At 45.8% G+C, this 25413-nt stretch overlaps 3 protein-coding genes across 3 annotated transcripts; 1 reads left to right on the plus strand and 2 right to left on the minus strand.

Annotated features, from left to right (window-relative positions):
• The first annotated feature begins 1985 nt into the window (after nucleotides 1–1985).
• On the plus strand, nucleotides 1986–4514 carry IL23A (interleukin 23 subunit alpha). Its single transcript, XM_049627396.1, has 4 exons — nucleotides 1986–2738; nucleotides 3194–3295; nucleotides 3801–3947; nucleotides 4052–4514. The coding sequence occupies exons 1-4, from the start codon at nucleotides 2562–2564 to the stop codon at nucleotides 4211–4213; spliced, it is 588 nt and encodes a 195-aa protein (XP_049483353.1). The 5' UTR covers nucleotides 1986–2561; the 3' UTR covers nucleotides 4214–4514.
• An 844-nt stretch (nucleotides 4515–5358) lies between these two features.
• On the minus strand, nucleotides 5359–22357 carry STAT2 (signal transducer and activator of transcription 2). Its single transcript, XM_049627355.1, has 24 exons — nucleotides 22182–22357; nucleotides 19068–19282; nucleotides 18517–18670; nucleotides 18078–18173; nucleotides 17789–17878; nucleotides 17622–17697; nucleotides 17097–17182; nucleotides 16787–16935; nucleotides 11927–12085; nucleotides 11727–11819; nucleotides 11454–11513; nucleotides 11048–11068; nucleotides 10745–10838; nucleotides 10549–10596; nucleotides 10382–10465; nucleotides 10126–10224; nucleotides 9887–10022; nucleotides 9713–9765; nucleotides 9491–9585; nucleotides 8779–8915; nucleotides 8419–8601; nucleotides 8125–8182; nucleotides 6970–7322; nucleotides 5359–6690 (listed from the first exon to the last, which is right to left on the minus strand). The coding sequence occupies exons 2-24, from the start codon at nucleotides 19196–19198 to the stop codon at nucleotides 6548–6550; spliced, it is 2598 nt and encodes an 865-aa protein (XP_049483312.1). The 5' UTR covers nucleotides 19199–19282; nucleotides 22182–22357; the 3' UTR covers nucleotides 5359–6547.
• A 963-nt stretch (nucleotides 22358–23320) lies between these two features.
• On the minus strand, nucleotides 23321–24795 carry APOF (apolipoprotein F). Its single transcript, XM_049627376.1, has one exon. It carries the CDS (start codon nucleotides 24739–24741, stop codon nucleotides 23890–23892), a length of 852 nt encoding a protein of 283 aa, XP_049483333.1. The 5' UTR covers nucleotides 24742–24795; the 3' UTR covers nucleotides 23321–23889.
• Nucleotides 24796–25413: the final 618 nt, after the last annotated feature.

Below are 25413 nucleotides of genomic sequence, written 5' to 3' on the forward strand. Positions count from 1 at the left end.
CCGTAACTCAGTGGGTCTCTCAAATTGATCTGACTTCACAGGTCCCTAGATTTAAAATCCTGGGAAAAGATGGGTGCTGAGAGACTAGACAGTTTGTAAACTTTAAGAAATTTCCATATTGAGGTTGAGAAAGACTTCACAGACCTATGAGAATTGCTGGGCCTGAGATACCTGGGCTAAATCAGCTACTTTATAAAGATAGTTTGTGTCCTGTCCAATATAATGGAATGATTGAGAAAGCAGGATCTGGGGTGCCTGGGTGGCTCAGTTGGTTAAGTGTCATCGGGCTTCCACTCAGGTCATGATCTCCCTGTTGGTAAGTTCAAGCCCCGTGTTTGGCTCTGTGCTGACAGCTCTGAGCCTGGGGTCTGCTTCAGCTTCTGTGTCTCCCTCTCTCTCTGCCCCTCTCCCCCCTCTAAAAAATAAACATTTAAAAAATAAAATAAAATAAAAGAGAGAAAGAGAGAAAGCAGGATCTGAAGCCAGATTTTCTGTCCTGGAATTCTGGCCATTCAGTTCTGTGATCTTGGGTAAATTACTCAGCTCTGTTTCCTCATCTGTAGTATAGGGATAATAACAACTCACAACCAACTCACTGGGTTGTTGTGAGAATTAAATGGGTTAATACATAAAAAGTGCTTAGACCAAGTACTTGGCATAAAGTGAGAGTTGGATATATGTTAGCCATCATTATTAACTATGTAAGGGAATTTCAACTGGATTTGGAGTCTGGGCATCCAACTGGAAAGGCCTGCTTAGGAGTGTCTTGTGAATGTGATTTGCATAACGGTTGAGGCCCTGTTGACGTCAAGGGGTCACTGCAGTTCCAGGTCAGATCTAGTCCTGGAAGTAGTTCCTGCCACAGAACAGTCCCACAATCACCCCACCAACCTTGCTTCCTACCCAACTCTCGAAGCACCAGGAAGTGAAACAAAGCAGCAGAGCCCCGTGCCTCCAACTCACCCTTGTCTCTCTCATCCCATCCCCCAACACTCCACTTCCTTCTTCTTTTACCTTTCATCTTCTATCCTTTAGGCCCCCAGAATGAGGCCAGAGATGGAAAAGCACAACAGACATTAAACACAAGTGAGGTGAGCTCCCCTCCTTCCTTCTTCCATTTGTGTACACGATATGTAGAGAGAGGCAAACCATTTCCCACTCAGACTGAGATAACCTATCCGATGCTGGAAACATTTTATCCAAAGGTAGATTTACCACAGAGTCATAATATTTGAATCAAAAGTTTCACTGGGAAGTTTTGAATAGTTCTAAGGGAAGGGAGGCCTCTATCAAGGGTAAGTTTCTCAGAGAAGAAGAGTCAACCTCTTGGGAAGGCTTTAAGGACCATCTGTGTGGTCAGCCATGTCCTCATTCTGACGTCCAAATTGTTCTGGGACCCTCCACTGGGGTTGGGGCAGTCCCAGATTTGGACCACCCCCCACTCCCACGCCCAACCTCACAGTCTCAGCTGTCTCACTGAATGTTGCATCAGGGAGAGTGATGAAATCAGTGTCAGCGGATTTTACCCATGGATGCAACAGGCTGAAGGACTGGTCAGGGTCATTGACACAGTGCACCTTCAACTCCCCAGAATTCCTGGACTTCCTAGCTGTGGGGTAGGGACTGGGTGCTGGAATATCTAAATTTGACATGTAGTCCTTGCTTAAACTTGTATCCCAAAAGAACCACCACCTGAACCCCACAGATCCTATGAAACATTGAGCCACTAAGGTTGAGGAATTAGATGATTCTTAGCAGCAAATCTCTCCCTCCAAGAACCCTTCTAGCCTCCACAGTGAGGCCTGAAGTGGGAGCAGTAATAGTTTATACGGCATTATATGGCTTCCTAGTTCACAAAGTGCCTTCGCATCCATTCTTTCCCAGTGAAAATAGTTGTTGCCAAGGGAGAAAAAAGAAGCCCCCTTGTTCTTAGATAGAGGGCCCCAAAGGGGAACCAAACTTCATTCCAAACTGAATGGAATCTTGCTATCCTATTGGGAAATAAAATGAATGGTTGCATTTTGGCTTTTCCTCAGGCAGGAAAAGGTAAGGAAGTTAGGTGGGGGGTGTGGAGGGAATTAAGCTTTGAGACGCCAAAAAGTGAGGGAAAGATTGAACAGGAAGAAACTTGAGACTAGATTCATTTAAATATTCATTCCTCCCACCCCCACCCCCTCCACAGCCATTTCGATTCATGGAGAGCATTACACATATGCCCCATCCCAGGCCTCCAGCCACAGCAACCACACGTCTCATTTCCCTTGGAACTGAGGCTGCATACCTGGGCTCTCCACAGAGGGGGATGATGCAGGGAGGGGAATCCCACCTGCTGTGAGTCACCTGCTAGTATAAAGGGCGGGCCTTACAATGCAAGGACCTTAAAAAGAGACTCAGACAAGGGGAGAAAAACAGCAGGAAGCAGCTCAGAAACTCAGTGAACAACAGAAGGAAGCAACAAAGAACGCAGAGCATCAGGCTCAGAGCAAAGGGAAGTGGGCAGAGATTCCACAGGGACTGGTGTGAGGCACAGAGCCAGCCAGATTTGAGAAGCAGGCGACAAGATGCTGGGGAGCAGCAGGGCTATGCTGCTGCTGCTGCTCCTGCTGCCACTGCTGCCCTGGACTGCTCAGACCCGGGCTGTGCCTGAAGGCAGTAGCCCTGCCTGGGCTCTGGGCCAGCAGCTCTCACAGAAGCTCTGCACGCTGGCCTGGAGTGCACATCCTCCAACGGGACATGTGGTAAGTAGCAGGCTCTGGCACCAAACGGGAGCCTGTCCAAGGTCTCCAAGGCTGCAGAGGAAGACTCTGGCTTTAGATAGAAGCTGGAGGGTTGAAGGTCCTCAAAGAGTGGACCTTAAAGAGGACAGGGAGGGGCGCCTGGGTGGCTCAGTCGGTTGAGCGTCCGACTTCAGCTCAGGTCACGATCTCACGGTTCGTGAGTTCGAGCCCCGCGTCAGGCTCTGCGCTGATGGCTCAGAGCCTGGAGCCTGCTTCCGATCCTGTGTCTCCCTCTCTCTCTGCCCCTCCCCCATTCATACTCTCTGTCTCAAAAATAAATAAACATTAAAAAAAAAAAAAAAAAAAAAGAGGACAGGGAGTGGGGTTCCTAGGACAGTCATGGGCCTGGGGTACTGGTGGAGCTTGAAAGTGCTTCTCTTATCTCTTCACTCTTCCCACCCCTTCCTCCATTCCAGGACCTACCAAGAGAACAGGGAGATGATGAGACTACAGACGACGTCCCCCACATCCAGTGTGGGGATGGCTGTGATCCCCAAGGACTCAGAGACAACAGTCAGGTAGTAAGATGAGGCTGGACTACAAGGAAGAGGGACTGGGACATTGTTGGGTACCATGGTGAATTAGTAAAAGTTGTATCTGTCCTTGTCCATTCGGCTTGTTATAACAAATACCATAGACTGGGTGACTTATAAACATCAAAAATTTACTTCTCACTGTTCTGGAGTCTGGAAGTTGGATATCAGGGTGCCAGTATGGTCAGGTAAGGGCCCTCTTCCAGGTTGCAGACTTCTCATTGTTACCTTTATATGGCAGAAGGGCCTTGGGAGTTCATGGGTCTCTTTTAGAAGTTCCTGAAGGCTCCACCCTCATGACATCATCACCTTGTGAAGGCCCTACCTCCTGATACAATCACACTGGAGGGTTAGGATTCAACATATGGATTTTGTGAGGACACAAACATTCAGACCATGGCAGTGTCTAAGAATGGCAAAGAACCGGGTGGGTCTTTGGTAATGGAATAGGAAGGTATTGGTTAGCTCTCACTGCTTTCTTTTCCCCCAGTTCTGCTTACAAAGGATCCACCAGGGCCTGGTTTTTTATGAGAAGCTGCTGGGCTCAGACATTTTCACAGGGGAGCCCTCTCTACTCCCTGATAGCCCAGTGGGCCAGCTTCACGCCTCCCTCCTGGGCCTTAGGCAACTCTTACAGGTATGAACAAGGGGCCTGAAGAATGGGGGCTTGCAGGTATCAGAGACAGGAACTTGAGGGTAAAGGTTCTAGAGTCTCTCTGATTGTGTCCTATGTCCTTTCAGCCTGACGGTCAACACTGGGAGACTGAGCAAACTCCAAACCCCAGTCCTAACCAGCCATGGCAACGCCTCCTTCTCCGCTTCAAGATCCTCCGCAGCCTTCAGGCCTTTGTGGCTGTAGCTGCCAGGGTCTTTGCCCACGGAGCAGCAACCCTGAGCCCCTAAAGCCAAAAGCTTAAGCATGGCACCCAGATCTCCATGGCTCAGCAGTGCAAAAATGAATCAGCCCAGGAACCTGTGAGCCAACAAGTGAATTAGTCCATTAATTCTAATGGAACTTGCAAATGTTGAAAAATTACCAACACTGACTAATTTATGATACTGACCTGGGACAAAGTTGAGTATTTATTAACTAGAAAGGGAAAACTTGAGATTATTTATCCTCATGGCAGCAGTTTGGGGAGGATTATTTATTATATTTATACTGAATTATGTACTTTTTTCAATAAAGACTTATTTATGTGAATGATTTCTAGGCTTGGTTGGAAAAAAAGCAATATAGGGCTAAAGGACTACAATTTGCATCCTTGTACTCTGCAGGGCTCCAGTGGAGAGGGATATTTCCTCATGAGCCCCTAGTGTATAGATAGAGTAAGTAGGATCTTTTTGGTCTGGATCCCTGTATCGCTAAACAAGCTGAATGGGATTACAAAGGATTGAAATTAAGTTGGGCCCCTAAATGTGGCTCCTTTTACTGCGTGACCTTATTACTCCTTACTTTCTTGGCCAAGAATATATTTGGCCAAAGACAGGAGTCCCAATCACTGCAGGATCAAAAGTCAGAGCTGCTTTGACCAGGAAAGGCATTCCGGGAAGATGGCAGTAAATCCCCTAAATTAATGGGATTCTCCCTTTATGGACATCTGTGGACCCCATCAGAGGGTTTGACTACCCAAGGGGAGATAAACTACTTTTGAAACAAAGAGAAGGGGAAGGGGTTAATGTGATCACTTCTCTTCCTTTTCTCCATAGTCACAACATTAAAAAGGTATGGGTTTTGGAGTCAAACAGACCCAGGTTTATATATTGGCTTTGTCACCAATCAGCTAAGTGATAATGGGCTAGTTATAGAACTGCTCACCACACCCCCCAACTCATATATAGCTCACAGCTGCCCTGGAAGAATCTAAGGGACAGGAAAGGCTGTTCTAAACATGGAGGTAAGAAGTAAAACATGACAGGAGGGGCCTACTGGGGTGGGTGGAAGACAGGCCATGATTTGCTGATCTTGGTCCTACATGGCCTGCTGGTGTCTCCAAAGACATCAGTCTTTGTGAGCAGAAAAGAAAAGAAGCTCAGAGACAAAACACTTCCAAGTCAGCACAAAGTTTATTAGCCACTTCTGCTCAGAAGGGCCTCTTTCTAAACAGGACTATTCCTCTAAAGTATAAGCCAGAAAACAGCCACATGTACAGGGCCTCACTTTCATTATATCTCAAGTTATTCTGGAAACACATTTTAGAGCAATGGGGTTCCCTGGGAATAACTAGGTGTGAGGTTGTCTGGAGCCCCGTGATAAATATTCAAGGTTCTAAGTTCCAGGAACCCAGTTTTTGCCCAGGTCTACACCCAAGGAATAGAAACTCTTTCAGATCAACAATATATTGTACAAAAAGAAGGGATGGTTATCTTAATAGAGAAATATCTAAGATATTTCTAAATATCTAAATATCCAGGGCATCTCTTCCTCTGTAAAAATATCAGACTCTATGTAATACTATAAAAAGTGATTCCTAAATTCCCAGCAACTCTACCATCCCTGGCCTCCAAAAGTGATTTGTCTCCTAAGCAGTGAGGAAGTGGAGACTGGACAGAGTAAAATGATTGTGCAAAGCTTCACAGGCATATTAGATTGGCAGGATCATTTTAAGGGGAGGAATGGGTGGGGCCAGCTTGGGGGTGCAGGAGAGGAGACTGGTAAGAAAATGAGGTCTACCTCCTATTCCTTTCTTCACATGGTGGGCTAATGCAGAAAGGTCTCAGTCTCTGCAGGAAACAAAGGAATTTAGGACTTAAATCAGGAATGAAAAGAAGAAGGAAGGAAAAGGTTATTTTAGACATGAGGAAACCAGAAGAAAGAAATGGAATCCTATCACATGTCTCTGTTCCCTACTGATGGCCAATGCTAGTGGGCACCACCACATTAGTCTTACCAACTATTCAAATGTTGACATCCTTCCATACTGGAAAGCAGCCATTCCAAGTGTCTTGCCCTCCAAGTACCTCCTAAATGTCCTGCCCTACCCTCAGAACCCCTATACCTCCCAAAACAGCAGATGGCCTCAAAGATCCTAGTTAGAGCTATGGCCAACATCTATTCTGACTCATTAGTGCCCCTTCCTTACCCACAGTATGCTTTTACTTCCCACTCCAAAACCCAGGGTTAACTTAACCAGCTAAGAATGGGTACATGCTTGATTTTCCATCCTTGGAGAGCACAGCATGATGTGAGGGGTAGGAGGGACAAAAGATACAGGAAGAACAAAGGAAATGTAATTCCTAGTAGTCAGAAGGAATTAAGGGCCCATCCGTGTAGAAATGGCTGGGGTGGAAGACGTAAGCCTCATCCACAGTGTTCTGGCCAGCCAATAGCGGGTCACCATTTGGCATGATTTCTTCGATCTTCATACTGTTCCTGAAAACTAGGTAGTCCAGAGAAAGAAGTCAGGCCCTGCTCTTAGGTAAGGAGTTCCTGACTCAGCAGGGAATATGAGGGAGGATGGCTGCACAGACCTGGTAGGGCCTGAGAGGGCACTTAGGTGGGGTAAGGGAGAGGCAGGTACATTTCCTAATAAAAGGAATCACAAACGAGTGTCCCTCCAGTGAGGAGCTTAGAGCTTAGCCTTTTCTATACTGGGTAAGGGAGGGCAGTTGGTAAAGGGAATGTGTCCCCTCTTCCCCAACCCCATCTCATCACTTACTTTCCATTTCCTCGGTGTTCAAGTGTCTCAGATCATGGGGCAAATCCGGCTCTGGCTCTGTCACTGCCTGTGATACAGGGTCTGGAATAGGCTCCAGCTTCAGTTCTGGTCCCAAGTTTGGCTCTGACACTCTTTGTGATACCACATCTAGTGTGGGCTCTAGCATGGGCTCCAGAGTAGACTCCGGCATGGGCTCCAGGGTTGGACCCAGATCCAGCCCTGCCGCCAGCAGCGGCTCTAAATCCAGGCATGGCTCTAGCTGTGGCACTGGGGCCAATCCTGGCTCTAGCTCCAGTGACTCCACTTCTGGCTCCAGTTTCAGCTCCAGTGGCTGTTGCAGCTCATCTACCTGTCTGGATACCACAGTACAGACAAAAGGGTAGGGCTTGATTACTTAGGTGAAGTGGGGAACGGCAGAGCAAGCAGAGACTGTCTCTAGTCTAAGAAGGCAACAGAGCAGAGGGCTTAAGAGCACAGGCTTTGGAGTCAGGCTTGCCAGAGTTTGAATCCTATCATTTATTAGATGGGTAGATCTTCACCTCTCTGAGCTGCAGATTTATCATCTGTAAAATGGGAACAATACCATCTCTAACACTTGAGAGGAAGTTGGATCGTTAATAAGCAGGACTTTGGAATCTGACAGACCTAATCATTTATTAGCCATGTACCTTAGTCATGCCACTCTACCACACTAAACCTGTTTCTTGGCTGAAAAGAGTAATACCCCTGTCTACCTCACAGGACTATTATGAAGATTCAATAAATAAGAAACGTTTAAACACAAAACATTTAGCCTAGTACCTGGCATTTAATACACTTTCATTAAATGTGGCTGTCATTACCTGCTTGGATGGGTACTCATAAAAATTAAAATGAGAAAACTGTTCTTATAAAAAAAAATCTAGTACCATGCTTCAAGTAGAAGCCCATTAACATCAGTGATTATGACTATTATTATCAGGGAAGCCCTGTGGAAACAATCTAAGGATAGCAGCAGAAAAACAGAGAGGAAAGAGGCCAAGCAGAACAAGAAAACATCTAGAGGCTGGAGAGTGTGGGTCAGTAGGAGGGGTCAGAGAGGCGAACTGAGCAGGTTTGGGTCACCCTATCAGCCGAAAAATGTTACGGAGGATGGGCCAAAAGTTCATATCTCACCTGTTAGAGACCACAATGAGCCTATGTTTCAGGTACTTCCTCCGTTCTTGGAGATTAACTGTGGGGGACAGACACAGGAAGCCAGGGAGGTCAGTGGATTGGACACATAGCCTAAGGACCCATATTGCAAACGGTCTTGAGAGTCATATCTCCCTACTAACTAACAGTGTTCCCGGGACAAACCCTTTGACTTCTCTGGATATCAGTTTTTCCAAGTCTGGAAGAAAGGAGTAGAATTTGTAGATGCCAGAGAATCCCTACAATATTCCAGTGACATATGTCAGTGATTCTCACCTTTCTCCTGGTAGTAACACCCAAAAGCTTCATCCCGGGGTGTTCGGGGGTAGAGGAAGCGCAGTGGGTTCTCGGGTATGTTCTCCTCAGTGAGTAGCTGGTAGTCGCGAATGATTTTGGTTAGTGGGAGAGACTGTAGCACTTCCTTGGTGAAGGGCTGCACAGAGTAGATGAGCACCTTATCTGTAGAATGGATGTAGGAATGGGCAGGCCTGAAGGAAAAGGTTGGGCCTGGGAGTTCCCCACCCTGGCTGTCCAACCCCAAACCTGCTGAGAGATTCAGGACACAGCCAGAGAAACCAAGGGCTGATTGAGGGGAGAAGGGACAGGCTGTGGGACCATCAGGGCAAAGCAGCTGACCATCATCCTGGTGTTCCACCCAGGAGCAGGTAATGCCCCCTTCTGATGTTTCACTGAAGCGCAGCAGAAAGGTGCCTGAGATGGTCTTCTTCAGCAGCCGGCGTTCCTGGCTCCGGCTCACAAAGCCCATGATGTGTCTGAAACACAGAAAGCTGCTGTGAGGCCCTCCTGCCTCCTTGCTCTCCTCTCCTTGTAGAGGGAGAGAGCGCCAGGTTTTGGCCCTCGCTCTGCCATTACAAACTATTCCATCTTGGCCGAGTCACTTCACCTTACTGACAATATCCACCTTCTAGGGTTGTAAGAGGTATGAGGATTCAGTGAGGCCACGTAGATGAAAAGCACCTTGTAAAAGGCAAAGTGCTGTAAAGATGGGCAGGCAGTATAGTGGAAAGAGCATAAGCTTGTGGTCTGACAGGCCTGAGTTTGAATCCCAACTATACCCATTGGGTAAATTCTTTAACTTCTCTGAGACTCAGCATTGTTGTAAGGATTACATGTGAGAATTCATAAAGAGCACCCAGCAGGCTCTGAAGCACAACGGATGCTGGAAAAACACTGGCTAGGACTATTATTGCCAAGTGTGAGAGTGTGATCTTGCACCAGTTTTTGCTCTCTCTCCCTATTTGCCACATGAGGGCGCACAGAGTCCACTCTCAAGCCTAGAAAGGCAGAAAGGTGGGGGTGGGGAGAGGGAGGCGGACCAAGGCCTTACCCATCATTCCAGAGATCCTTCAGGTGGTCATGAACCAGCTCCAAGATTTTGTCTAACCATGTCCAGAATGGTAGCTTGCCAGGAGGGCTCTCTCGCTGAAGGAGGAATAGAAAGGCAGGAAGAGATGAAGAGTTGCCCCCCCAGCGAGGGGAAGGAATCAGGGGGGAAGGGCTAGTGTTTGCACTAGGGCCTAGATCTAGCAGCACAGAATGCAGCACGCACCTTAGTGAAGTCAGCCCAGGATAACCATGCACCCTCAGTCCTGGAGTTCTGCCCTGTGGGCAACAGACAGTTCAGATAATGGAAGGAGACAAGGCCAGGGTCCCTGGAACAGAAAGGACACAGGGCTGGGGAGACTAAGGCTGGGGAAAGGCTGAGAAAAAAGGAGGTCTGTACCAAACAGCTTGTTCCTCAGCATGTTCAGCTGGTCCGAGTCAAGGCCTCGGCCAACATAGGAAGAGAACTGCCAACTGAGAGCAGGGCCCAGCAAGCTCCAGGAGGCCTTGGGGGGGCTGGAGAAGAACTGCTGATTCTGCAAGGGCAGGAGGAAGACAGAATGACTTAGAAGCAGAGCCCTCACACCAAGCTTCCACACCCCTCCTTGCCACCCGTTACTTCTTGGCCCCACCTCCTACCTGTGGGTTTGAGCTAAGCAGATTGAACCAAAGAACAGAGGCCCAGGCAATTGAGAGTTGGTTCATGTTAGAAATAATCACCACAGGGAGGGTGTCTGTCTGAAGAGAAGACAGGAGTTAGAGGAAGAATGTGATGTTTCTAGCTTTGGCAGGGGCAAGGAGAGGATTTCCCACCCTGAAAGGGTTCTATTTAACCCCTGCTTAATGCCTTCTGCCAAACTGGCTTCATCTCTCCTTGCCCTCCATCTTCACTCACTGTCAGCTCCTGCTTCAGACCCTGGTAGGCGTATTTGACTGTAATGCTGATAATGTGTAGTTCCTCTGTCACACCCAGCATTCCCTAGGATAGCCAAGGACATAAAGATCAGAGGGCCTTTTGGGAAGTTCCTCCTCCCGTCCCCCAATCCTCTGCCCAAGCCTCACCTTATTGCAGCTCTTTCCTGAACCACCTGAACGTTGCTCCGAGAGAGTCTTTGAATTGAGAGGAAGGAGAGAAAATGCCAGAGTGGGGACCCCAGGGTCCCTGGAACCCCTGTTCTGCCTCAAGACTTCCAAAGGCCGGGAACTTCCCTTAGCCTGTTCCATTGGACTAGAAACTCAAGCAACTAGCCCTTCTTACCAGGTAGCCGAAGTCCCAAATCAAGCCCTGACTCTGCCCCTTCTCGGGGGTCAAAGTTTTCTGGTTTGAGGTCATAATGTTGAACTTCCGGAAGCTATTCCAGGAGGAAAATATATGGAGGAGAGGAGGAGTTATTCTAAAAACTCAGCAGGAATACAACAAAAATTCCACTTCATTTCAGACCTCCCCCTCTCCTTTTGTCCATATCCCACCCAAATCAATCTCCTTCTTGTCTCTGCCGCCATGTGGTTGTGTAGGTCATGCAGTGCACAAATGTTTACAGCATCCTTGTCAGGCACCTACCCTTGTGATTGAGGAGGATTCCTAAAAAAGAAAAAAAAAAAAAGGTCACTAGGAAGCAAAACAGTGTAGAAGTTAGGAATTTAGACTTTAGGATCAGACAGACCTGGGTTCAAACCCCGATCTGTGCTCACTAACCATATGACCTTGCACAAGTGACAGAATCTCTCTGGCCTTATTTCTTCATTTAAATGGTGCATTGATAATACCTAACTCATGGGCTTCCTATGACAGATGAGTACTTGACAAGTTACATGTCACATGGTGCTCAACAAAAGCTAGGAGTTATTGTCTCTGAGGTAGGAATGGATTGGGTAAGAACACAGGCCCAAGACCCTATTGTGTGTGTCTCCTCTGGCCCACCAGCCCATGTCCTGGCCACCCCTTGGTCCCATGTACCCCAACTTACCTGTCAATGGAGACTTCTGCAGTCAGTAACTCGTTGCCTTCCTGGAGTCTTACCAGCAATCTAGAGGGAAGAGAGAAGGATGGGGGAAAGTAGTCAACCTCAACCTTCTGGATAGATCAGATATTTGAAAAAAATAAGGTAAGAGATTAGAAGAGATAGATAGATTGAAGAGAAAAGAGAGAAGATGGTAAGAGTGGGAGGATCTATAAAGCCAGAAAGGAAACAGTGCCAGGGCTGGAAAAAGGAAGCGGGAATGAGTTCTGAAATACCAACCTTGTTTGGACAGTGAACTTGCTCCCTGTCTTGAGGATAAGGGGTCGATGGGGAGTTTGGGGCATGCAGGGCTGGGTTTCTACCACAAAGGCTCTAGGGAGAGAGATCCAAAGAGAATATATAACTCAGTATCTGTTAAGAATGGCTCCTCTTGTTCCTTCCTTCTGCCCTCCCTAGAGGTCCCTCCCTGGCAGCTAGACCTGTGCAGCAGGCGCTGTAGCAACTCCGTGACCTGGGCCTTTCGCAAGTCCACCCCTTTGGTCAGAGGATCATCCTGATAGCTAACCAGGTGCCTCAATCCCTCCAGCTCCTTCAGCAGCTGCCACAGGTGAAACAACAGCTTTGCTCCAGCTGTGAACCTGGGTGATAGAATTCAAGAGAGAGGGAAAGTTGCTGAGTTTCCTGGTCCCCCCCCCCCTCCACAGGCTCCAGAAGCTCCCCTTGAACTATGTGGAGAATCAGAAACTAATTGGGACAGGGGCACTTAGGTGGCTCAGTTGGTTAAGCGTCTGACTTTGGCTCAGGTCATGATCTTGTGGTTTGTGAGTTCAAGCCCCGCATGGGGCTTTGCGCTGACAGTGTGAAGCCTGCTTGGGATTCTCTCTCTCCCTCTCTCTGCCCCTCCCCTGCTCATGCTCTCTTTCTCAAAATAAATAAACTTTAAATAAACAAACAAACAAATGAACAAACAAACAAACTGATTGGGACAAAAAAGGAATCCAAAAGCATATAAAAGATTATGCAACATGATTCATAATCCAAGAAATGAAAATCAAAATCACTTTCACATATAAATCTAGTGAAAGATTTACTTATACAATAAAGTTACTTTTCATATGTCGCTTGAAATGTACTATATATTCTAAGTGCTTAATGTATTTAATCCTTATAACAACCCTATGAGGTAGCTACTATTATTATCCCCATTTTATAGATAATTAAACTCAAGTACAGAAAGGTTAAGTGACTTACTCAAGGTCATAGAACTAATATGGAATGAGTTGTATGTGACAACTCAGGCAATCAACCTTCACAATCAGTACTACTTTTTTTTAAATAGGCTCCACACCCAAAGTGGGGCTCAAACTCACGACTCTGAGATCAAGAGTCACATGCTCACTGACTTAGGCAGCCAGGTGTCCCCACAATCCATACTTTTAACTTCTATACTTTACTGTCTATATAACAAAAAATAATAATAGGGAATGTGGTGACAGGAAACCAATCATATATCATATTAACAGACAGGTATAGCAATTTAGAATTTTTTTTTCAATATATGAAATTTATTGTCAAATTGGTTTCCATACAACACCCAGTGCTCATCCCAAAAGGTGTAGAATTTTTTTTTTAATGTGTATTTATTTTTGAGAGAGAGAGAGAGAGACACAGAGTGTGAGCGGGGGAGGGGCAGAGAGAAAGGGAGACACAGAATCTGAAGCAGGCTCCAGGCTCTGAGCTGTCAGCACAGAGCCCAATGCAGGGCTCCAACTCACAAACCATGAGATCATGACCTGAGCCGAAGTTGGACGCTTAACCAACTGAGCCTGGAACCCCTGGCACCCCTGGAACTATTTTTTAAAAAGGCTTAAAAAATGTACACACAATTTGTAGTACTCTAAGATATTAGTATTAGTATTTCTAAGATATATCCTAAGGAAATAATCAGACAAATGTGTGAGGAAGTTCATAGCTTTGTTATCTGTAAAATATTTTCTATTGAAAAATTAGAAAAATTGCTATTGGGTATATAAATTATGGCATATTCACACCATATAATACCATATGACTATTAAAAATAATCATATAGCAGGGGCACCTGGCTGAGCTCCACATTGGGTGCAGTGCCTACTACTTAAAAACAACAACAACAAATAAATAAATAAATAAATAAATAAAATCATATAGGCTCAAAAAAATTTTTTAAAGATTATTCAAATCATCTCTATACCAACATGGGGCTCAAACAACCTGAGATAAAGCGTCACATGCTCTTCCAACTGAGCCAGTCAGGCACCCCTAGGCTCAAATTTTTAATATGGAAAAATACCCCAAAACATTAAATTTTATTTTCTTTTTATTTTTTTTAAGAAGGCTTCATGCCTAGTGCCATAGAGCCCTATGTCATGTTCTTTGCTGTCAGTGAAGAGCCCACTTTAGATCCTCTGTTTTCCTCTCTGCCCCTCCCCTGCTCATGCTCTCTCTCTCTCAAATAAATAAACATTAAAAAAAAAGACCTGAGCGGAGATCAAGATTCAGATGCTTAGCCGACTGAGCCACCCAGGCGCCTCCCAAAATACTAAATTTTTAAAAAATCACAAGATAGTGCATATCTGATATGACCTGACTTCTGCTTAAAATAGATATATATTTGGGGCACCGGCCTGGCTCAGTCAGTGGAGATGAAACTCTTAATCTCAGGGTTGTGAGTTCGAGCCTCATGATGGGTGTAGAGATTACTTAAAATCTTTAAAACAGAACTACATTATGTATATGCATAGAAAAAATCTATGAAAATATATTCAAAAGCCCTAACAATGCGTAACTCTGCATCATCAGATTATGCAGATGGGTAGCTGTTACTTTCTTTTCTAAGTTGTCTGAATTTTTTTCAATTGGCACACACATTTATAATCAGAAAAATCAATAAAGCTCTATTAAAGACAATGAAACAAAGGATCAACACAATAACAGTAACACTACCAAAAAGAAAAAATATATACTTCAACCCAAGAATACCACTTCTGGGAATTTATATTACAGATATAATTAGGGATATAAATAAAGATATAGCTATGAGGATACTTATTGTAGCACTGTTTAAAATAGCAAGAAATCAAAAACTTAAAAAAAAAATTTTGTTGAATATATGCAATGGAATATGACTCATCCATAAAAAAGAATGAAATCTTGTCATTTGCAACGATGTGGATGGAGCTAGAGAGTTTTGCTAACTGAAATAAGTCAAAGACAAATACCATATGATTTCACTCATATGTGGAATCTAAGAAATGAAACAGATGAATATAGGGTAAAAAAAAAAAAACCAACAAGAGATGCAAAGCAGAAAACAGACTCTTAAGTGAGGGTTGTGGCGGGGGGGGGGTGCTGAGGGGGGGGTCGGGGGGATGGGTTAAATGGGTGATGGGCATTAAGGAGGATGGACACTTGTGATGAGAGGAGCATTAGGTGTTATATGGAAGTGATGCATCACTAAATTTACACCTGAAACCAATACTACACTCTATGTTAACTAGCTGGAATTTAAACAAAAACTCGGGGAAAAAATTGAAAAGAAAAAAGAAATCACTAGATCATAGTTTGTCAACCTCTATACAAATGATGGATATGTTTGCAACTATAATTCAAATAGTGATTCTGTACACTAAGCCCCATATACCTGTTTTCAATTTACCTGAACATCATTGTGATTCATTCTTAATAGTTTACTTTTTAAAAATATTATTTAATTAATTTTTTTAAAGTAAACTGTATCCCCCAACTGGGGCTCGAATTCATGACCCCCAGATCAAGAGTCACATGCTCTACCCACTGAACCAGCCAGGTACCCCTATTTTTAGTAAATTATAATGAATTTTCTTATTAGAAAATATTTAAGGGACATCTGGGTGGCTCAGTCGGTTAAGTGTCCCACTCTTGATCGCAGCTCAGGTCATGATCTCACTGTTCATGAGATTGAGCCCTGAGTCGGGCTCCGTGCTGACAGTGTGGAACCTGCTTGATTCTGTCCCCTCCCCCCACCAAATAAACATTTTTTAAAAAGAAAATATTTAGGGGTGCCTGGGTGGCTCAGTTGGTTGAGCGTCTGACTTCAGCTCAGGTCACGATCTCATGGTTGGTGAGTTCGAGCCCTGCATCAGGAACTGTGCTGACAGCTCGGAGCATGGAGCCTGCTTCGGATTCTGTGTTTCCTTCTCTCTCTGCCCCTCCCCTGCTCATGCTCTGTCTCTTTCTCTCTCAAAAAAAATAAACATTAAAAAACTTTTTTTAATTAAGAAAAAACAGCTCTCAAAATAGTATGAAAAATATGATTCAAGTTTTGTGGGTTTGTTTTTTTATTTTAGAGAGATTTATTTATTTTATTATTTATTTATTTTTAATTTTTAAATGTTTATTTATTTTTGAGAAGGAAAGAGACAGAGCGCAAGCAGGGGAGGGGCAGAGAGAGAGAGAGAGAGAGAGAGAGACAGAATCTGAAGCAGGCTCCAGGCTCTAAGCTGTCAGCACAGAGCCCAATGCAGGGCTCAAACCCACAAACTGTGAGATCATGACCTGAGCTGAAGTCGGATGCTTAACCGACTGAGCCACTCAGGCACCCCTATTTATTTTATTTTAGAGCACAAGCGGGGAAGAGGGACAGAGGGAGAGAGAGAGACAATCTTTAACATTTTTTTATAAGTTTATTTATTTTGAGAGAGAGAGAGAGAGAGAGGGAGAGAGAAAGCACACATAGGCATGTGAGCTGGGGAGGGGCAGAGAGAAAGGGAGAGAATCTCAAGCAGGATCCACTATGTGATCACGGAGCCCAATGTGGGGGCTCAGTATCACAAACCTTGAAATCACGACCTGAGCTGAAATCAAGAGTCGGATGCTCAACAAACTGAGCCACCTAGGCACCCCTCAATTTTTGTATAATAATATTACAGTAGTTATATCTGGATAGTAAAATAATAGGTAATTTTCTTTCCTTTTTTTCAGCATTAATAGTCATTGTGGCTAAATTAAAAAAAGGGTAGAAAATATATTTCTTGGGTGATTAAAAAGGAAGGAGAAACCAGCTTGTGGATTAATCCATTACTTCCACCAAAACAAAGACTGGGCTCTGGGCTCCCTGGGTGGTGAGAATGAAGACAGGGTCACTGCAGTGAGACAAGGGAGCTGGGATCATTTGGAAAAGCAGAGAGTAAGAAGAGCAATAGCTCTTGCCTAGGTAGGCAATTCATCACATGAATGAGAAAATTCATTACAATTCACAATTTACAGTTTACAAAGCACAGCGGTATGGCTGGGACAGGGGCTGGGTAGGAGACACCTCTCACCACTTCTCTAGTTGTTCCAATCCTCCATTCAGAGGGGCTCCAATGCAGGCTTTCTGCTGCTGGATTTTCCATTCCTCCAACCTGGGCAGCAGTAGCTCAACAAGGGTAGTTAATCGGCCTAGTAATGCTTTGATGGCATCCAGTACCTCCTAAGAAAGCCATAAAGTGAGTGGTGAGCACTTCTTACCATCACCCTCTACCATCCACCTGGGGATGAAGAGACAAAGAAGCCAAAGCTAAGACACCAGGCCTCCCATATGCCTCATTTGCCCCAGTGCCCTGCTACCCACTCCCTCTGTCTGCCTCCCACCTTTCTCCTTTTGTCCAGTTCATTAAGAGTTTCCTGCAGAAGCTGCTGATGCCTGGTCTGATGGGGGTCCAAACAGGGTGTCTTCACTGAATGGCAGGAGCAGGAGGGAGACAGATGCTCAGACCTAGGGCTCCTTCCCCTCTCCATCCAGACTAGGACCTCAGTCAGAGTCAGGTGGGGAGGGGGGGAATTTTGAAGGGAGAAAAAGGGGAACCAAGCAAAGCACAGGCACCTCTGAGCCCTCAGGCAAATTCTGAATGGTCACACTTGAACCAAAAGCCCACTCAACCTGCTAAGGCAGTTTTCCATGCATCTCCCCCAACATTCACTAGCTGTCCCTCAGCCACACCTTCAGCCCAACCTCTATAACATATCCTAGCACTTTTAGCTTTGCATGGCAGCAGGACTGTCGCCAGTGACGTGTAGTAGCCAGGTGAGATTATTATTACTGGGGCTTTTCTCTTCTCCTCTCTTGGCCCCCAAGCAGGCACCTGTCTTTCGCCCACCCCTCAGTGTGCTGCCTACCTTGGGCCTGGATCTTATATCGGAAGCAGAAGACATCCTGCTGGTCTTTCAGCTGGCAGATGCATTTCACCAGCTTCTGTAGAGGGGATAAGACCCAGATGAGGCTGCTTCTGTGGGAGGAGTCAGGCCGAGCCCTACCCACCCTGACTCTTGCTGCATCTACTAACCTCCATCATAACTGTTAATTCCAGGATCCTGGATTCAATCTCATGCTGCTGGCTCTCTGCAGGTGCTTCGAGGGCTGGCTCTTCCTGTTCCTGAAATAAGAGACTCTGAGCACATTTCAATTCTGACATTTCATCTCTTAAATCCAGGCCTTCAATTATACCACAGGGAGGAAGGGGGGGGGGGGGGGGGGGGGGGGAGCGGATCTTGTTCTGAGACAAATTTCCTGAGTCCTTTCCATGGTCACTCTCTACTCTGGGAGCTTTCAAAATCACTACAAATCGTTCTTACCGATTGAGCCCTCTGAGCCTGGATCAGAATTCTTTTTTCTTCCAGAAGGAGATTAAAGATCATCTCAGACAACTGGGTAGGGCCCTGGGGAAAGGCCTGCAGTAGGAAGAGAAAGAATTGAACTCAACTGTCTTCAATGATCTACCCCTCCAGACCTTCCCCACCAGTGACCCCAGTACTTCCCCCTCCTCAGGGTCCCTAGTCTTTCCCCTTTTCACCACTAGTCCCCCAAAACCTAGCCTCTTCCTAACAGGGTCTTCTAGACTCTGCCCTTTTTTCTGCCAGTGATCCCCCAAGTCCACATCTTGTCCTCTCTTTCCCCAGATCTGCCCCCATCCCTTTACATCTTTAGGTCCTGTTCTGTACCCTAAATCATACTTCTCTACACTCAGTTCCTTTTCAATTTGGCTTTTTGGCTCTTCCTGGTTCCTCCAAGCACCTGAATGTCCCGATAGAATTTTCTCAAGTTGTGCCGTAGTAACAAGCACTCCGTGTTCTGGCTGCAGCGGCCACACTCATAATTCAGTTGGTCCAAGAAGTGGAAGAACAGCATGTTAGCCTTGGAATCATCACTGCCAAATGCAGCATCCTTCCTGGGGACAGAGAATGACAAGGATTGGAATCTTGGGGGCTGCCTGGTTTCAGTCGGTTAAACGTCCAATTCTTAATTTTGGCTCAGGTCATGATTGCAGGATTCGTGAGATAAAGCCCAGCAACAGGCTCTGCACTTACAGCACGGAGCCTGCTTGGGATTCTCTCTTTCCCTCCTCCTCTGCCTCTCCCCTGCTCACTTCCCTTGCACTCTCTTTCTCTCAAAATAAATAAATAAACAAAAAAAAAAAAAAAAAAAAAAGCCTCTCTGCAGGGTTGCTACTATCTTTTGAAGCCTTCGAACCCCTTCCTGCCCTTGGTGTCTACAAGATCCTGGGGACTCAGAAGAAGGAAACCACTTTCCTCATCCACCTGTACCCAACTCCCTGAAGTCCTTACCAGTTTTGGTCTTCAATCCAGACAGCTAAGCATTGTCGAATGTCCATTGGCAGGAGGCTATTTGAGTAGAGCTGGTGCAGCTGATCCTGAAAAGGGTTGTCGAGATTCTGGAGCATCTCCCACTGCGCCATTTGGGATCTGAGTCTGAAGGATGCAGGTTCCCAACTGGAAATTTTGCTGAACTAAATCATCCACAGTCTCATGATTGCTTATTACTACAAATTTAAAATTATACAGGTAAGAAAAAATAAAAATTAAAGCTACATTGACCATACTTCCAATCTTGGTCCCTTCCCTTTCTCTCCATAGGTAACCAATATTATCAGTTCGGTGAATATTCTTCCAGAAAGTACCATTCAAGGGCTCCAATATGTAGGCCTTTTTAATAATTTTCTAAAAAAAACCTTTTTTTAACGTTTATTTATTTTTGAGACAGAGAGAGACAGAGCATGAACGGGGGAGGGTCAGAGAGAGGGAGACACAGAATCCGAAACAGGCTCCAGGCTCCGAGCCGTCAGCACAGAGCCTGACGCGGGGCTTGAACTCACGGACCGTGAGATCATGACCTGAGCCAAAGTCGGCCGCTCAACCGACTGAGCCACCCAGGCACCCCTGTTTTAATAATTTTCAAACACACACCAAAGCAGAGTGAATAGTACAGGAATCATCAGCTTCACCAACATTAATGATATTTCTACCACCTTTATTTATTTCATCTATCATCCCCAATGAATTTATTTTAGATTTATTTGTTTGTGTTTGTGTTCACTTATGCTGGAGCATTTAGCCATCAATTTGAGTCAGAAGTATTTATTTTAGGGGTGCCTGGGTGGCTCAGTCAGCTAAGCATCTGAATCTTGGTTCTGGCTCAGGTCATGATCTCACAGTTCATGGGTTTGAGCCTACTCAGTGAGAAGCCTGGTTGGGATTCTCTCTCTCCCTCTCTCTGCCTCTCTCCCACTCTCACTTGCGCGCTCTCTCTCTCAAAATAAATAAACTTAATTTTTTTTTTTTTAATCTTTAAGAAGTATTTATTTCAGCATAATCCCTGCTGGCTCCAAAGCTTTATCAGAGGTTGACACCTCTTTTTTTTTTTTTTTAATTTTTTTTTTCAACGTTTATTTATTTTTGGGACAGAGAGAGACAGAGCATGAACGGGGGAGGGGCAGAGAGAGAGGGAGACACAGAATCGGAAACAGGCTCCAGGCTCCGAGCCATCAGCCCAGAGCCTGACGCGGGGCTCGAACTCACGGACCGTGAGATCGTGACCTGGATGAAGTCGGACGCCTACCCGACTGCGCCACCCAGGCGCCCCAGAGGTTGACACCTCTTAAGAGACAGGTATACCCTATAATCTGCTCTTCATGTAGGAAGGAAAAACTCCATTCCAAATGTTTAAATACTGTGAAAGGGGTCACTCAATCCCTAAGACTGTGATACTTTTATGACTCTTATTAACCTCCAATTTTTCGTGTAGATTATCAACTCTGTGAGAGACCCAGAAATTTTTTTTTTTTTATTTCCCACCAGGGTGGGCTGGACATAGAAAGCAAAGGTTTTTGTTTGTTTGCTTTTTCACCGAGAAATTTCCCTCAAAACTGGTTTTTGTCTGTCACCAAGCAGGCTGAAGTAAGAGTCTTTCTTCCTATCTTTTCCTGCCCACTGCCATCTGTCTGCTTAGGAACCAAAACTTATTCTTGCTGCAGCCTGAGCCTAACAGAAAAGAGTGTTTACATACATCTGTGTTCTAAAAAAGGTCACATGATTTTATTACAAATGAAAGAAAAATGTTTGGGGTGGGAGAAATTCTCTCCCGCCCCAGTATGAATAATCATGAGATGCTTTTCCACCTCTTTGAAGTAAAACATGGAGAGGAAATGATTGACCAGGGGCTCCTATTTTTTGTTTTAATCCTTTTACTAGTGCTTGCCTTTTTAAACTGCATACCTGTACTGCTTTAAAAAAACAAATGGAGGGGCACCTGGGTGGCTCAGTCAGTTAAGTGTCCAGTTCTTGATCTCAGCTCAGGTCTTGATCTCAGGGCTGTGAGTTGAAGCCCTGCACTAGGCTGGCCATGCAGCCTACTGAACTTAACAAAAGAAAAAAAAAAAAAAAAAAAAGGAGAGACCCCAGTTCTCAAGGAACTAATCTCAGCTGGTACTAAAAGAGCAAGGTGTCAAGTAAACCCTGAGGTTTAAATATTAAACAACAACAACAAAACCCATAGTCTTCCCAAATAAATCACAAATACAAAGGTTAAAATCTGTAACACTTAACGTTTTTTTCCAATTATCCCTCATTGTCTTAGGTACATATTTTGTGCTCAATCAGCTTTTCAGAAAAGAATTGCATTTTGTATGTAACCTTAGGCAAATCGTTCCGTTTTTCCGTCCCCTTTTTTGATTTTGTTCTGTTTTTAATGTTTATTCATATTGAGAGAAAGAGAGCACAAGGAGGGGAGGGGACAGAAAGAGAGGGAGAGAGAATCCCAAGTAGGCTCTGGTCTTGCCAGCCTGGGGTTCGATTCCACAAACCCTGAGATCATGATCTGAGTCTAAATCAAGAGAATCAAGGTGGGTCGCTAAACCGAATGGGTCACCCTGGCGCCCCTGTCCCTTATACTTAGCAAAGAAAGATGTTAAATCATATCTACCTTTGGACATGTTTTTTGTTTTTTTTACAGTGAGCATCAAAACTAACACAGACCGGAAGGTAAAATCGTTGGCTAAGGCACTGAACAAATGCAACACGGGTATCGGAGGCTGCAGGAGAGTCTGGGGAGGTGGGTGTTAAGAGTTGGGAAGCTGTGGGGCGCCTGGGGGGCTCAGTTGCTTGAGCGTCCGACTTCGACTCAGGTCATGATCTCCCAGTTTGAGATCATGCGGAGTTCCAGCCCCGCGTCGGGCTCTGTGCTGACAGCTCACAGCCTGGAGCCTGCCTCGGATTCTGTGTCTCCCCCTCTCTCTGCCCTTCCCCTGCTTGTGCTCTGTGTCTCTCAAAAATAAATAAATGTTTAAAAAAAAAAAAAAAGAGTTGGGAAGCTGGACTGGACAGGATGGGGAGATTCAGCATGCAGCACAGGACAGCTATTTCAACCCCGGAATGAAGACTTACCACTCCAGGACGTACCGCCGGGGCCTGCCGCCCTTCCCAGAGAGGAACTCGCGCCTGCACTCCGACCCCCGCGCGCCCACTCTGGGCCTGTACCTGGCGAGGGTCTCAACCCCTGCTCTCTCCAGCGGTTCAGGGCAAGGCTTCCGGTCCCAAGGAGTTCAGGCACCAGCAATCGCGCCCCGCCCTCATTCTTCGGCCCGCCCCTCGGATCCGCCCCCTTGTAGCAGGCTGGCGCCAGTGGCCGGCTGAACACAGCCTGGCAACCCCGACGCTAACTGCCATTCAGCCCAACTTTTCCAAGTTCATTGGCGGTGCCACAACTCCTCCCCCCGGTGGGGCGGGACAAGCGGCCCCGAAATCACACTTCCAGCTCCAGGGATTGATGGGATAGCTCAAGTACGCCCTGCCCCGCGGAGGGAGGAGTTCAATTAACGGAATAGCCCAGGACTGAAACAGCTGATTTCCGAGAACTTGCGCCAAGCCGGCGAAACCGAGACTAGCCCTGGGCACTGCAGGCTCTGTTCCATAAGAGGCGGGACCGGAATTTCGACACTTTGGGCTAGGAAGGGAGGAGCTGTAGTAATAAATAATATTTATTACTGGTACCTTGCTAAGCACTTGAGGTTCATTGTATCATTTTCAATTTCCACAAAAAGCCATCCAGGTGAAAATGATTATCATCACTTTAGACATTTTAAAAACTGAACTTTGAGAAAAGTTAAGTTACTGGTCAGGGATCATTGAGGCTCTTACAAGTAGAGGCTGGATTGAAATCCAAATTCTCTGACTCCAAACCCCAAACTTTAAAATTCTTGCATTTTGGGGCGCTTGGGTGGCTCAGTCCGTCAAGCGACTTAGGTTCAGGCCATGATCTCTCAGGTCATGAGTTAGAGTCCTGCCTCAGGCTCTGTGCTGACAGTTCAGATTCTGGACCCTGATTTAGATTGTGTCTCCCCCTCTCTCTGCCCCTCCCCTGCTTGTGCTCGCCCTCTCTCTCTCAAAAATAAACAAACATTAAAAAAATTAAAGAAATTATTTTTAATGTTTGTTTATTGTTTTTGAGAGATAGACAAAGCACAAGCACGGCAGGGGCAGAGAAAGAGGGAGACACAGAATCTGAAGCAGGTTCCAGGCTCCGAGCTGTCAGCACAGAGCCTGAAGGGCTTGAACTCACAAACTGTGAGATCATGACCTGAGCCAAAGCCAGACACTCAACTGACTGAGCCACACAGGTGCCCCAAACATTAAAAAATTTTTTGATAGAAAATAAAATACCTGTACTTGGGGGAGCCTGGGTGGCTCAGTAGGCAACGGACTCTTGGTTTCGGCTCAGGTCATGATCTCACGGTTCATGAGTTTGAGCCCTGCATCCCTCTCTGCTGTCAGGGCAGAGAGCTGCTTCGGATCCTGTCTCCTTCTCTCTCTGCCCCTCCCCTGGACGTGCACATGCTTGCACGCTCTCTCTGTCTCTCTCTAAAAATAAATAGACATTAAAAAAGAAAAAACTCTGCATTGTACAGAACTGCCTTCCTCATTGATAACAAACCAGAGATTTGGATTTTGAAGAAACACACATTACAGCTTGTTAAAATATTAGATTTGTTCATTCTGTTAGGACCACCTTTTACATCCCAAGACCGCCATCTCAAGATGGCATAAGTCATAGCTATTAAATAAGCCCTGAATTAATAATGGTGCGACACTAAGGTCAAAGGGCCTTGGAAGTTGTTTCTTCCAGGTCACTCACATTTAAAGCCCTCCCCCAGGTCTCTTCGCTGATCTCTGGCAGAGGGGTGTTTGCCTCATTCACATAGTAATACTGGATCAACTGTTGAATCCCAGTCTTCACTGCAGGTTTAAGTGCAGCGCTGATTAGTAGTCCTGTGGGTCCCCCAGATAACCCAACCATGGTCATCAGAAAGTCATAACCCATATCTATGACCCCATCTTGGCCTCGTTCCTTGGCCTTGTCTGAGCAGTTCTGAGCAGCATAATACAGAGCTGTGCCCAGGTTGTAGTAGGTTCCCACTCCTGGCAACAGCTGGACTATATCGTGCACACCCTGCTCCTGCTCCTGTTCACAGTCATTGATGGGTAGGGATCGTTGGGCTCTTTGTGGGCCCGGCTGCTCCCTGGTCAACAGCTGTAGAGTAGAGGCCAGGGCATCCACTGAAACTGCCCTCCCTGTGCTTCTGCTTTTCTGGAGCCCTTGAAGATGCCGGATGAGGATCTGTGTAGCTTTCACACCCCCCTGATGATACAACTGAAGTTGCAGGGCCCAGGTATCAGCCTGGCAGCCAGCTTTCTCCAGGGTGATCAGCAGTGGCAAGCCTACCAAGAACTTGAGTAGAGGGGCCATGTGGGTGAAGCCAGGCAGGGACTTTGGGAGCAGGGTCTGGCAGAACAAAGGGTCTGAGGAGGGTGGCCAGGACCTCAAGGATGAGGGAAGGTGCATCAGAATATTTGTCTGGTTTCCATATGAAATGGCATCCACAGGGTGCAGCAGGAGGTAGCAAAAAAGCAGCTCAACTTGTATCGTGATGAATCTGAGGCCACACATGTCTGAAACAGTACACTGGAGAGGCGACAAACCAGAAAATTACAAACCAGTTCCCTAAGGGTTGTGGTCTGAAAGGAGCCCAGGACTCGGGACACACCTCCAGCCATCATCTCCAAGCTTCCGTTATTTTTAGGTAAAGGCCCCAGAAATAGGAAATGCAGCCCAATTGTTCCCATATGGCCTTCCCCATCTTCAAGTCACCAAAGACTTCCTCTGCTTTATTACCATCCGTTTATAGGGGACCCCAAATTACCATACAGTCCAGGCGAGAAGTGAGTTTGTCTTGGTAGGTTTGGTTGCTCCTCAATCCAGTTCTGCCCACTTCTCTGCCCCATGAAGAAAGGAAAGATTTGCTTTCCCCCATAACCAGTAAGAGACGTAATCTCTCCAAATAGTTGTCCTTTGTATTGGCTGCTCAAACCCTGTCCCCTTGTCACACTCTCGACCTCAATACCCAAGACCCCATTTTTTTTGTCTCTCTTTTCAGTTAAGAATTAAATTAGTGAGCTACCGCATCTATCTAGCTGGGGATTTAGTACAGGGTGGATGAATGAGAAAAAGGTTAAAATACTTCTCATGCTTAGTACATATTACATGCACAGTATACGATGACTGAAGAAAAAGAAAAGGAAAGCAAAATGGAATAACAACTAGAGGTTGGGACTTTCTAAG

Source organism: Panthera uncia, chromosome B4 (assembly GCF_023721935.1).
Source record: "Panthera uncia isolate 11264 chromosome B4, Puncia_PCG_1.0, whole genome shotgun sequence".
NCBI classification, from domain to species: Eukaryota; Metazoa; Chordata; class Mammalia; order Carnivora; family Felidae; genus Panthera; species Panthera uncia.

Coding starts and splice junctions, on each gene's coding strand:
- IL23A (XM_049627396.1), top strand. CDS start 2,562: ATGCTGGGGAGCAGCAGGGCTATGCTGCTGCTGCTGCTCCTGCTGCCA. Junction 2,739..3,193: donor ATCCTCCAACGGGACATGTG/GTAAGTAGCAGG, acceptor CCTCCATTCCAG/GACCTACCAAGAGAACAGGG. Junction 3,296..3,800: donor GACTCAGAGACAACAGTCAG/GTAGTAAGATGA, acceptor CTTTTCCCCCAG/TTCTGCTTACAAAGGATCCA.
- APOF (XM_049627376.1), bottom strand. CDS start 24,741: ATGTGTGGCCTCAGATTCATCACGATACAAGTTGAGCTGCTTTTTTGC.
- STAT2 (XM_049627355.1), bottom strand. CDS start 19,198: ATGGCGCAGTGGGAGATGCTCCAGAATCTCGACAACCCTTTTCAGGAT. Junction 10,466..10,548: donor CAGGAAAGAGCTGCAATAAG/GTGAGGCTTGGG, acceptor TGGCTATCCTAG/GGAATGCTGGGTGTGACAGA. Junction 8,602..8,778: donor GGTGGAACACCAGGATGATG/GTCAGCTGCTTT, acceptor TCCATTCTACAG/ATAAGGTGCTCATCTACTCT.